Source organism: Gobio gobio, assembly GCF_949357685.1.
Source record: "Gobio gobio genome assembly, chromosome: 10".
NCBI lineage: Eukaryota > Metazoa > Chordata > Actinopteri > Cypriniformes > Gobionidae > Gobio > Gobio gobio.
In genome coordinates this window covers 3,230,367-3,243,221 of record NC_137116.1, presented here as the reverse complement: position 1 = coordinate 3,243,221, position 12,855 = coordinate 3,230,367, and the positions used below count along the sequence as shown (strand labels likewise).

The 12,855-nt window shown below is 38.3% G+C and overlaps 1 protein-coding gene across 1 annotated transcript in view; it reads right to left on the bottom strand.

Annotated features, from left to right (window-relative positions):
* rasef (RAS and EF-hand domain containing) overlaps positions 1-10,996 on the bottom strand; it is a gene marked incomplete at both ends in the record, with an annotated part of 43,807 nt that extends 32,811 nt beyond the window's left edge. The window contains 5 exons of the mRNA XM_079827703.1: positions 2,014-2,091; positions 2,356-2,451; positions 6,509-6,599; positions 8,494-8,640; positions 10,674-10,996. Of these exons, the coding sequence (XP_079683829.1) occupies positions 2,014-2,091; positions 2,356-2,451; positions 6,509-6,599; positions 8,494-8,640; positions 10,674-10,996 (735 nt within the window). The remainder of the gene's footprint in view (positions 1-2,013; positions 2,092-2,355; positions 2,452-6,508; positions 6,600-8,493; positions 8,641-10,673) is intronic.
* Between the last annotated feature and the right edge of the window lie 1,859 nt (positions 10,997-12,855).

The window sequence follows — 12,855 nt, the reverse complement described above, 5'->3', positions numbered from 1 at the left end:
GAGAACCTTTTGAGCCTCTGCAGTCAGCTGAGTTGAAAGTTCTGTCGTTAAAGACAATACTCCTGACTGCGTTGGCCTCCATCAAGAGGGTAGGGGACCTGCAGGCATTTTCGGTCGACGAATCGTGCCTGGAATTCGGGCCCGGTAACTCTCATGTGATCATGAGACCCCGGCCTGGATATGTGCCCAAGGTTCCCACTACTCCCTTCCGGGACCAAGTGGTGAGCCTGCAAGCGCTGCCTTCGGAGGAGGCAGACCCAGCCCTAGCTTTTCTCTGTCCCGTCCGTGCTCTCCGGACTTACGTGGATAGAACGCAAAGCTTCAGGACCTCAGAGCAGCTCTTCGTTGGAGAAAGGCTGTCTCCAAGCAGAGGATGGCCCACTGGATAGTGGATGCCATCGTCTTGGCTTATCAGTCCCAAGACGTGCCCTGCCCGCTCGGGTTAAGAGCCCACTCCACTAGGGGTGTTGCCTCTTCCTGGGCGCTGGCTCGTGGCGCCTCGCTGACAGATATTTGTAGAGCTGCGGGCTGGGCGACACCTAACACGTTCGCTAGATTCTATAACCTCCGTGTAGAGCCGGTGTCTTCCTGTGTGCTCACTTCCCATAGTCAGTAACACCGAAGTACCCGTTCTAGTGTCGGCTTGCTGCGCCATTCCCTCCCCTATGGTACGGATGCGTGCGCTTATTCTGAAAAATTTTCCATAGGGGATCCCAATTCGTCGGTACGTCCGACGTACGTCGAACGTGACCGACTGAATGGGAACGTCTCGGTTACGTATGGTAACCCTCGTTCCCTGAAGGAGGGAACGGAGACGTACGTCCCGTCGCCACAGTTGCTGTACCATCACTGCAGGTCGAGCCACTACGTGTGGCTCCTCAGTGAAAAACAGCGTGCATTCGCTCTCGCTTCCTGTTTATACCCGCGGCGCGGGGCGGAGCGCGAGATGCAAATCTCGCACGCCAATTGTTCATTGGCCTAGATAGTTCTAGATAGATAGCTCGAAGCTGATAGGGGCTCCCAGAAGTGATCCCAATTCGTTGGTACGTCCGACGTACGTCTCCGTTCCCTCCTTCAGGGAACGAGGGTTACCATACGTAACCGAGACGTTCGCCTATGCCTAAAAAAATCAAATGTATCTAATATGATAATATGAAAACAGCGCTGCGTTACCCCACATACGCATAAGCGGAAGAATCGGAAGCGGCGACTGTGGCATAATAAATGTTCCGTTGGTCTCGAGCCATGTGTCGCGCTTGTCTTATTAGCAAACGCTCCAGCGGCCTTGTTGCACTCTCACAACACTCGGCCCTGCTCTGCTTCATACTACAGTAACTTTAATAATCTCATCCACGAACATGATTTCTGCCCGAGTCCCATCCAGATTCTTTTCCACTGGCTGTCAGGTGAAGGCTACATCTCCCATGAATCCGCGCTCAATCTCAGCATCCTCAAGCTACGCCTTTGTTTTGAATAGGCGCAAATCGACATATTGTGCCTTTAATTTACCCTTACAATCTTATGTACACATCCACAAATCTTACCTTGTGTAAGCGATTCTTTATGGCATACTTTTACCTATATACAATATCTTGTATTGACAATGCAAGAGTCCAGCACTCTGTAAAGTGTCCTCCAGCACATCCCAAAGACTTTCAATGAATTTAAGGTCTGGACTCAGAGGTAAAAAAATTATTGTTCATGCTCCCTCCCAACCATTCTTTCACAGTTTGAGCCTGAGGAATCTTGACAATGCCATCCTGGAATATGGCCATGATGTGTCTTCCTACATGGCTGTTTAAGAAATGAAAAGCTAAACACTCCATCAGTTAGGGTTAGAAGAACTGTTGCCAAACATATAACATGCTAGAAGAAACATCACTGCAATTATAATCCAATCATTGACTCTTGTCTATTCAAATCAAAACAGCAACTTTTTTTTGGCCGGCAGTGTATAATGTATAGTGTATAAATACATTTTGTGGTCTTTTAGGATTTGAATAGGAGTTATACCAGCATTAGCTCATTGTTCTGTCGTTTCAGTGCTGAAGTTTCCTCTTTGAGGCTGGTACTCTTGTTCTGGTTTTCAATCTAAAAAGAAACAAACAAAAAAACGTATCTACAGATTGTTTCAAAGCAGCTTCACAGTAATTAACAGGAAAATAACAGTGTTAATGCTGCAAAACTCAATTTCATCTATAAGCAGCTCTACAGATAGTGTCAGTGCACTGCAGTCAAATCGATAATATAACTCAATATTAATTCTCTATTAAACCCTACATTTTTTAAACCAACTTTTATACAGATAAAACTATTTAAGCCCATTGTTAGCATAAGTTATTAGGAGTCAGTCACCATCTGCAGAGTCTGTATCTTCTGCTGAAGTTCACATATCTGAGACTCGTACTGGTGTTTCATGCTGCTCAGAGTCGCCTCTGCTTTTTTAGACTCCTGGGGAAAAATGACAGAAACCATATGCTGGGGTTAAAAGTAATAAAATGTTATAACATTATAAGGACAAAAAAATATAAACACTGAGTATAAATGTGTTGGATTGAAAAAAAAAAACTAAAGACCTACATTTTTTTGATCAAGACAATTAAGGGAACAAAAGGCTGCAGAATGCATTCATAGGTACAAATGCTTGTCACTTTTTACAGGAACTTGAACAGGTGCAGTTAAACAAACAGTCGGTTCATTTTACATTACATAACGTGAGAAGTCGTGGAACACAGGTCTCAGATAAGGAACAAGAACAAACACAGGACTGTCGAAGATTGTCTGCACTAAAACGCGACGTCATGGATAAATTAAGCCTTGAATGTGATCCAAGACACTCACATGATTTAGCTGGATCCCAGATCACACCAAACACCTGTGCCAATTCATTTAGAGTTGTGCTTGTCAACTCCTAACTCACAATAAACAAAGCGCTGTATCCATAGAAACAATAAAAATATGAACACTGAAGTAATATATAATCAATTACAATTGTCATGCTAGACTATAGATAAGGGTTGCCTGCAAAAAAACATTAAAATGTTTGGTAACATCAGCACAATCAGTTCCTTTGAGATGAGCGATCATTACAAATCATACTTCACACTCTCTCTCTCAAAAAAAAGAGACAAAATTGTACCTTTTAAGGTACAAGGGGCCGTCACTGGGGTGGTAACCTAAAGGGTACATTTTTGTACCTCTGGTCATGGGTAGGCAAGTTCGGTCCTAGAGAGCTGATGTCCTGCAGAGTTTAGCCACCACAGTATAAAACTCATGGCTCCCAGCATGCATTGCAGCATTAAGTATGTCACCGTTGTTGAGATTCATGTGCTGATTTCTTGATATATGTGTGTGTCTAAACCTTTTCCCCCATAGAATGTATTTAAAAATCAAAATTCAGAATGTCTGATCTGTGGCGAGAAAGTATTGTTGGTGAATTTTATTTATTAACATTTTCATTGTCAGTGATGAGTTTAGTCAAAAATTTTTCGTCATTACAATTTTTGTTAATGGATCTTTTGATTTGAACAGATTATATGTTTTGTTAACACTGTAACAAAAACCACAAACTCACATAAAAATCCAAGAGTCAAACTGCCCAACTAAAGGAAACACTGATCACCATAGTGGTGATCAATGTTTCCTTTATTCAATAAAACATCAGCATCTAAACCTCTGTTAATTCTCAATAAGAGCTTCTTTAGACATCTTTCAGGGTTGGAGGCAAACTCTGCAGGACAGCGACTCACTAGGACCGAACTTTCCTACCCCTGCTTTAAGTAGAGGAAAACAATGGTATAATTGTAATAAAGGACCAATTGTGTACCTTTAAAGGTACAGTTATACGTTTTGATCCCCAAGGAACAAAATGGTACCTCCACTGTACCTTTTTTTCTGAGAGTTTATCATACAAATGTGCACATTTACAAATGAAAAGGTACCGTTATTTTGATAATTTTATGAAGTATTATGTTATATTATATATTAAAGGTTCTGCATATTGAATCTAACTGGATTACTCAATTTATTGTTTAAAGAATATTGAGTAATTCTGTTCTAAATGTCAGTTCATAGCCTGTTAACTGTCAGTGTCCCAGTAGTGGGACACTTGGCATAATAATCATAAATTAACTTTAATTTCACTTTTAAGTGTCGTCTTTAAAAACTTAGGTCTGCATTTCAAAGCATTCATAAGTTATAAGCATTTAATTTCAGATCTATGCTCACAAAGGGGGATGACAGTTACCAGGTTAACTTATTTTGTTGTGTGTTTGATCACAAAAAAAATCCTGTCCTTAATGATGTGTGGGTAATTTGGGTGCTTTTCTGCCCTAACTGAAAGTGAAATGAGATTTCAAGTTTTAAAAAAAATACTTAGCGTCCTTACAACAAGAAAGAATTACTTGAAAAGCAAGACTGTACGATAATGTGATTTGTTTTGAGAGATCATATCTTGAAATAAGGTTGTTCTGTAGCTTATCTACAAATTTGCTGAAAAATTTGTATAAATATATAAATGTATAAATAAATTCTGTTAAGTAAGAAAAAATTATATTAAAACAAGATACATTTACTTGAAAAGCAAAGTTGTATAAAATTGTTTTCAGAAAATTAAATATTTTTACTGGACAACAAAACAAAAATGCTGATTAAGAAATATATGTATTTCCAGTAAAATATTTATTAAAGTAAAATTCAATTGATTAGGACTTCCGGTTAGGGCAGTGGTTCCCAAACTGATCATTATCCAATCAGGAGACGGCGTGTTTACATTTTTTCACATTAAGCGGCCTCTGTATCTGGATAACAGATCAGATTTGTGCTTCCTGTAAAATGTTTTAATTCGGTCTGTGGCGCTTGAAAGGCAGAGCTTCAAATGGCTTCGTAGCGTAAAACAACTTTCCCTTTAGCCTAAATGTCCTACCTGTCTGTCAGCGTATGTATTTCCATACATCATCAGCGCATTTTATACTATGTATGCAGAGTTAGACAGAAGTCAGTCACCAAGCGCCACAAACAAACAGCAGGCGCCTTTACAGTTCCTTCTGAATCACAACAATCAGCTTAGTTAACACCATAACTACTGTCATTTGTAAGTGATGGAAACCTGTGACGTTATACTCTGAGCAGTTTGTGACTCAAATTTATGCGTTTCAATGGTAACACTATCAACGGCGTAATGAATCTGCAGGAGTCAGGTGGTACAGGTCAGAGCTCTTTAAGTTGTTTACATTCATTATGATTTTAATGTTATGTGCTTCGAGACATGAAGTGGTTTAACGCCATCTCTCGTGACACATTTGTTTGCTCCCTGCTGTACAAGTTTCTGTGTTTTGAAGGAGGCGTGGCTTTGGAGACGCTCTGAAGGAAGGATGGGATCTTATGCTTTCAAAGCTAGCTCGCTATTGCTAGCCTCTCCAAAGATTGCCTACACTACCTCTCTGTCACATGTCTGTTTGGTCTTTCTGTTGTGTTTTGATTCTGTCACATGTTCCTTTGTCTAAGTTTCCCGCCACTTGTCTGTTTCCTTGGTTACCCTCGTTAGTTAAGTTATGTTTAGTTAAATATCTAATTTCTGTCTGCTATTTAAGTTCCTCTTGTTCACTCAAGGTGTTTCTCAATGTCAAGAATCCTTCCTCTGCAGGATTGGTCCTTCCAAGTCACTTCCTTCAGAGGCTAGGCGAGGCTCCTCTTTAGCATTCGGAGAACACATAAATGGAACAGGCTAGCAAGTGCGCGTCAGCCTCATTACGTCAGTGAAAAGGTCCGTTAGCCATCAATAACGTCATTTGTATAATATCAATACGGTTGTAATTTGTACTGGTATTTAAAAGTTAAACTTTACTTATATTTACTACGGTTATAACAAATGTTTGGTAACGTAAATACTTACACTTGAAAGCATATTGCCCCGTTAACGCTCCGACTCCGCCAACGTCCGATATTTTGTATTTTTTGAACAAGATAGCAAAGCTGCGTGCATAGGATTGTGGGTGATTTGGGAACGCTAAGAGCGCGAAGTCTACTCGTAAGCATCCTTTCCTGTATATGGCATATTTTTCGAACGAAGGACTCAGGAACAGTCCTTCGATGACGTAGCATCCTCGGAATTCTGGCTTCCGAGGATCCTTCCTTGACATTGAGAAACGCCTTCAGTCTTTGTCTGGTTACTGTTACGCTATGTATGTGTTTCTGTTGCCTGTCTACATGTTCCTGTGAAGTGAAGATTAAAGTTTGTTTGATTTTTGGATCTTCTGATTCCTCCATTTGTCTCTGCCTGCACACACCTGTGACACTTTCATTCTTATTAAAGGTAATTCTCATTTATTTATTTTATTATCATTAAATATCATAAGTTTGTTGGGGTGGAATTTAAAATGTAAAAAGAGAAAAAGCAGTGTCTTTTTTACTGATTAAATCAAATTAATAAAACAATTCTATATAGAACCTTTTCCTTTAAGAATATATATATATTATTCCTGAGGTTAGATCAGCCAAGTCTCCTCACCTGTAGACGTGTGTTTCTTTCTGCAGTGTGGATGCGGTGATCCATGTCTTCTTCCATCTCACTCAACTGTATAGCCAACTGATCCTGAGCTCTGAGCAAACATCCCATAACACACATTAGCCATCACATATGCAATAATATGCAATAATCTAAATGAAATAGTTCACCCAAACCTTTTCTTCAGTGGAACACAAAGAAAATAACTTTTTGAAGAATGTTGGCAACCAAAAAGGTTTGGCTACTGATCTCCATAGTATGGACGACAAAAATTGTTCCAGGGAAGAAAGACAGTTACACACTTTTGGAATGACATCAGGGTGAGCAAATTATGACAGAATTGTAACTACATGTAACATGCAACAAGGACATTTTAAAATAAAGTGTTTTTTTAGAGTTCTTAAAAAACATTTTCAACAATTTCCGGGTGCACCTCCTGCATTTACACATGAAGGTTACTCCCAAAACTCTGCACTGTGTACAAGGTCTGTATGTAATACTACCTGCCTGCTCAACTCAGTGGAGAACAATTATAAAAGAATATTACATTCTCTAGTTCTTTCAAAACATCTATGTACTGTTCCTAAAGAACCCAGAAAACAACATACCGATCTTAAGAATAAGGGTGTGTTCACACTTAGCAGGTTTGGTTTGCTTAAAATGAACTCTAAAATGAATTGCTCTGTTAGTGCGGTTCATTTGTATAAAAGTGAAGGCCATCTGAACCCTGGTGTGCATCAAACAAGTGGGCCGAGACCACTGAAAAGATAGGTCTCAGTTAACTTCCAAGCTAACTCGGGTGCGGACTGAAATAAATGCAACGCGGACCAAAGATGTCTGTAGATGTGAGCCTAAAAATGACAGAATGCTCAAGCATTCCTGTTTTTCCTCGTCATTGCCCGTTACAGTTCGGTACAGGTGTTGGAAACGGCATCTTCTTGCAGCAGATCTTCATTTGTGTGTGACTGTTTAGACCCCTTTACACATTTTCTACGCTTTTTGTGAGTTGTGTTTTGGATGTTTGCTAAGTTCCATCGCAAAATATATGCCATAAAAGCCTTTGTGTGTGTGTGTCTTTAGGGTTGGTCATAAAAATGACACTGTGAACGCTAAGCGAACCAAGACTAAGGCCCCGTCCACACTGAGATACATTTAGCTGTATATGTCAAAATGTTGTAGCGTATCAGCGTTTCGTCCACACAGATCCGGCGTTTTGGGAGCCTGAAACCGATATTTTTTGAAACCCAGAGTGGATAAATCTGAAACCGACACCCGTTTTCGTGTGTACATCCAATCCGTATATATTTTGTGAAACTGTGATATCATCACACCACGTCCTCCATGGTAAAGACTAGAAGGGATACAACTACGGGCACTGGGCATGCGCACATCAATATTGCGTCATTTAATTACTGTATTTGCATTATTGTAAGGGTAGGTGTAGGCGTTAATAAAACACAATCTTATATTGTAGCAAATTTATTTATTGTTATTTTATCGTGAGATTTTGCCTCGCTTCCGACCGTTGCTGTACCCCTTCTAGCTACAACTCTTCTTCTCCGTTTTTAGTGTATTTCTGTGGCAGAATTACAGCGCCAGACACTGGACTGGTCTGGCATGTATACTACATCGTTTTGAGTCGGTTTCAGTGGTTTTGTGTGTGCGCGGATATTTCTTGAAAAAAAGATTGGATAGGGAAAGCTCTAGCTTCGTGTGGATGTGGCCTTAATGTATCATTTTCTTTTTTGGTCCGGACCAAAAGAACCTAGAGAACAGAATAACAAGTGTGAACACATCCTAGAAAGTAGCATCATTTGATCGGCACAGAACCATTTAGAAACTCAAGAACCCTAAACAGACAAAAATGGTTCTTGACAATTTCTGAAGAACTCTGAAAATTTCAACTGCGCCCAGTTTCTATGTAAAATGTGCTGTAGGAAACTGGCCACAAGAGTATGTAGCCTATATGTGCATGAGTGTGTGTGTACCTCTTTACAGCAAGTGCCAGATGTTCCATTTCAGTGTTCAGTATTCGGATCTCTTTGATAAAACTGAGGAGAACTCTTTCATACTGAGGGACCATTCTGGCCTCCGTCAAACTGATGTTCTGGTACAGAGTTGATACCTGGTCAATCCTACACACATAAAAACAAAACCAAGCCATTAAAACTAAAGAGATTAATCTGGAGAATTTATTTAAAACTCAAGCATTAAAACTATTGTGACAATGATATATGTCACAGTGACATAATGAAAGATCTCTGCACACACATTTATGGAAAACGTCTATGCATCTAGTAGGGTTGTTGAGGCTAAACAGGGTTCAACTTAAGGATGTGTTTTTCAGACAATATTCAATCCAGTGGCGTCTAATAAATTGGTGCCAGGTTGTTAATAACGGCATGTTTTTGAGCCTCATGACTTTGCTGTTCTCTTTTATAAAGTAACACTTGTGGGGTCAGATGCTATGGCTGATGAGTGAAATAAGCGAGGTATTGATAGTCCAACACTAATCAATGTTCTGTCGATGTTAGCGTGGCATGACGGTGATGTGTCTCATGTCAAGCCTCGGGCTAGAATCAACTCCACCGTCCTGTTATGAGAAACATCAAACTCCATTTTAATGAGGACATCAACCAAACAAAAGCTAAAGTCTCATGACTTGAACAATTTAAGTTGTACAATTGCTAGACTTGGGAAGATTTCATGATTTAGAACATCAGCTTTCACCACAAATATGAAACAAATAAAATCTCCCCCAAAAAGTTGGTTTTCAAAATTTTATCAGTCGCATTTAGGGGAATAATTTCATATATTTCTACATATACAGTATATGGATACCTGTTGTGGTAAATAGGTGGCAGTGTACCTGTTTGGATATTTGCACTGGCTGATAACCAAAACTAGGTCAGATATATATAGTTAGTGTAGTTGTCCCTTTCAATTTGATATGTGATACTTTTCTTTATGTTAACATTTCAAGCCTACAATAAAGATATGTTCAATTTTTTTAGTTGCAGTCCACCAAACTTAGAAAAAAAAAACAGCTGCATTGCTGATCACACACTTTTAAAAAATATTGACATATATGGTTTCATGATGAACCTTTAACATCCAAACTCTTAAGGTTCTGTATTGGCATTAATGATTACATGAAGACTTCCATTCCACAAAAAGTTCTTTATAGTGGACAAATGTTCTTTGGATAATGTTCATTACACTTAAGTTCTTATAGGAACTGTTCGCTGAAAGGTTATGTCATCACTGCGAAAAACCCCTTTTGGAATCTTTATGTTGGTATACAAACCAAATAGAGCTTTCAGATTGGAAGGATCAAGCCAGATAATAACACCTAGGGTAATTTTAAAACATGTTGAGATGGCGTTTAGCTATTATGCCAGAGGATGTCAGATGTGTCCCATCGGTAGCTTAATTTAAGTGCAGATTAAAACACATCTGTTAAAACACTTATTTTATTTTTAAACCCTTTTTCCCCCTTGTGTGTCCATATTCATATTCATTTTAATTTAGAATCTTATTTCATTTTAAATAATTTATTGGTTTTTTTTAACTAACTTTTATTGTATATTTTTATATTTCTTATGAAACGTTTTATGATTGCTATTTTTTTCTTCTTCTGTAAAGCACATTGAATTACCACTGTGTATGAAATATACTATATACATAAATTTGCCTTGCCTTGTGTGCTAAAATATGTTTTGTGGGGTTTTTGAGTTTTTGTGTGTTAGAAAAAAATCGTAAGAACTTTCCATTGAGAGATTTCCATTGTGATATTTTAAGGTTGACTCCAATTACAAAATCCAGTAGTAATTTTCTTATTCATTCATTTATAAACGTCATTAATAAGAACTGCTGCTGCAATCATAGAGGGATATAAATGGGTTTTAAAACCCATATGTTCTTTAAACTTCTTTTGTTAAATTCCTATGTCCTAATGGGATAATAATCAGGAGGAATACTATGAAAAGTCACATAATCATAAGAAAACCTTTTTGTTTTGTTAACTTAGTTTTGTGTTATGTTGTAATCGTATTAAATAATTCCCATTAGGAACTTTAAGGAAACATTTAAATAATAGAATTCCTTATAGGAACACTGTAGAATATTCTTAACGGTTTTTCAGGGCACAGCCAGCCAGGTGTTTTACCTGGGGATGAATTTGAGCTGCTCCCCCAGACGGGATTTAAAATCTTCCAGGGCGGCAGAGAAACTTTCCCCGGCGTTTTCGCTGCTCATCTCCTCGTCTTTCAAGAAGTGTGACTCTTGAAACCCGTCCATAAATTCCTCCAGATTGATCGTGCCGTCTTTGTCGGTGTCAAGTCTGGAGAAAATCGCATCCATCTCAGAGGACCGGACCTTCAGATCGGAACATATTTTCACAAACTCCCATTTCTCAATGCGTCCGGAATGATCCACATCACAGGCGTGGAAGAGCTCGAGGAGTCTCTCCTTTTGCGCGTCAGACCCCATGGCTGCTCTAGAGAGATGTTATTTAGCAAACATTATGAGAGTGACTTTTTAAAGTGAGTAGATCTTGTGCTATCGTGCTTGTACATTGACAACTTCATGAGTTCAGTGAGTGGAGTAAACGCCCCTTACACAAACTGCGCTGAGTAAACAAGCTCGCGCAACTTTGAGGCGTTTAGTTTGCCGCGCGCGTCACGAGGTATTTACAAAATAGGCCTACTTAACAAATTCCAGATAATTAAATATTGTTTACAGTACAAGCAACTCACGTTTAGCATTTTACTCCTGGACGCCACAGTAATAATTGCCCGGATGTTACAGTAGACCTACCTGAAAAACTATCTTTTTTTTTCTAAAGTAAAGTATCAGTAAAATGAGGTTAACATCAACAGTGAACTTTATATAAACGTTTGGCCTATATGCAAACATGTTACCAATATTTTCGACATGTAGAAATACAGTTTTAAAAGTCGATTTAATATGTTATGGCAATAAACAAATAATAATTATTATATAGCCTATTTATGCTTTTGTCCAGTGTTAAAATTACAATATTACATTAGATTACAATATTGTGTTACTCCCTAAAAAAAAGTAACTAAATGCATTTACTTATTTACCTTTAAAGAAAAAAGTTGGGATAGTTCACCCAAAAATTTAAATTACCCCATGATTTACTCACCCTCGAGCCAGGTGTATATGACATTCTTCTTTCAAACAAATACAATCTGAGGTATATTAAAAATTTCCTGGCTAATCCAAGCTTTATAATGGTAGTGAATGGCAGCCCAAAATTTGAAGCTCAAAACAGTGCATCCATCTATTATAGAAGTAAACCACACGGCTCCGGGGGGTTAATAAAGGCCTCCTGAAGCGAAGCGATGGGTTTGTGTAAGAAAATAAGGTGTCATATACACCAGGGATGGCTTGAGGGTAAGTAAATCATGGGGTCATTTTTGGGTGAACTATCCTTTTAACTTTTGCGTTACTTTATTCACCTGGGTTGCTTGTTTGATTTTTAATAACAAATTAACAAAAGTTACATTTTTGGCATATGTAAAAGGCCCTATCACACCAAAAGTGAAATAAATAAGCCTTCTGTTGGATTACAGAAGAATAAGACACAAGAGAAAAACGTTCCACAATATTATTTTAGCAATAAAAACAATTTTTATTTATTTATTTTTGCTTATTATTATGCTTTAAGGTCAAAAGCAAATACATTAGTTAATAAAGTGAGATTAAATAACGTGTATTTGTGTAATTTAACATATTTAATTAGGCTATTGTAGGCTTGCATAATATTCAGAGTTTACATTTCATGGTTTTTAATCATTTTGAGGAATACTTCATGTGTTTTTGTGCAAGTGAGATGAGGAAATGCATGCTTACGTTTAGTCTAGAACTACAATAACCATCATGTTCACACAGCGCAAACAAAGCCTCCCGACTTACTCATGATTTCTCTCAAAATGAGGACAGGAGAGCTGTCAGTCAATACATGGGAAAGCAGAGTAACTTGTATTACTCATTTGCAAAAGTAACTCAGATATTTTGTTGTAAATTAAAAAGTAATGTGTTACTTTACTAGTTACTTAAAAGTAATCTGATTACGTAACTCGCGTTTGTCTGGTGTTTTGTCTCTGCAAAAGGATTTGAAGATAGAAACATCATGTGCAGCTGCATAAATGAAGAAGTGCTCAAGGATATTCTTAAATTCATCTCTGTTGTCAACAACGACATGCACCATCTTCACAATGTTCACAGAACTACAACAACCAGCTCTTGCAAGCTAAAACCCTAGTAATGTACTGTTAAAACTGCCTATGCAGTTTAATGCCCGAAACACTAGATGGAGACAA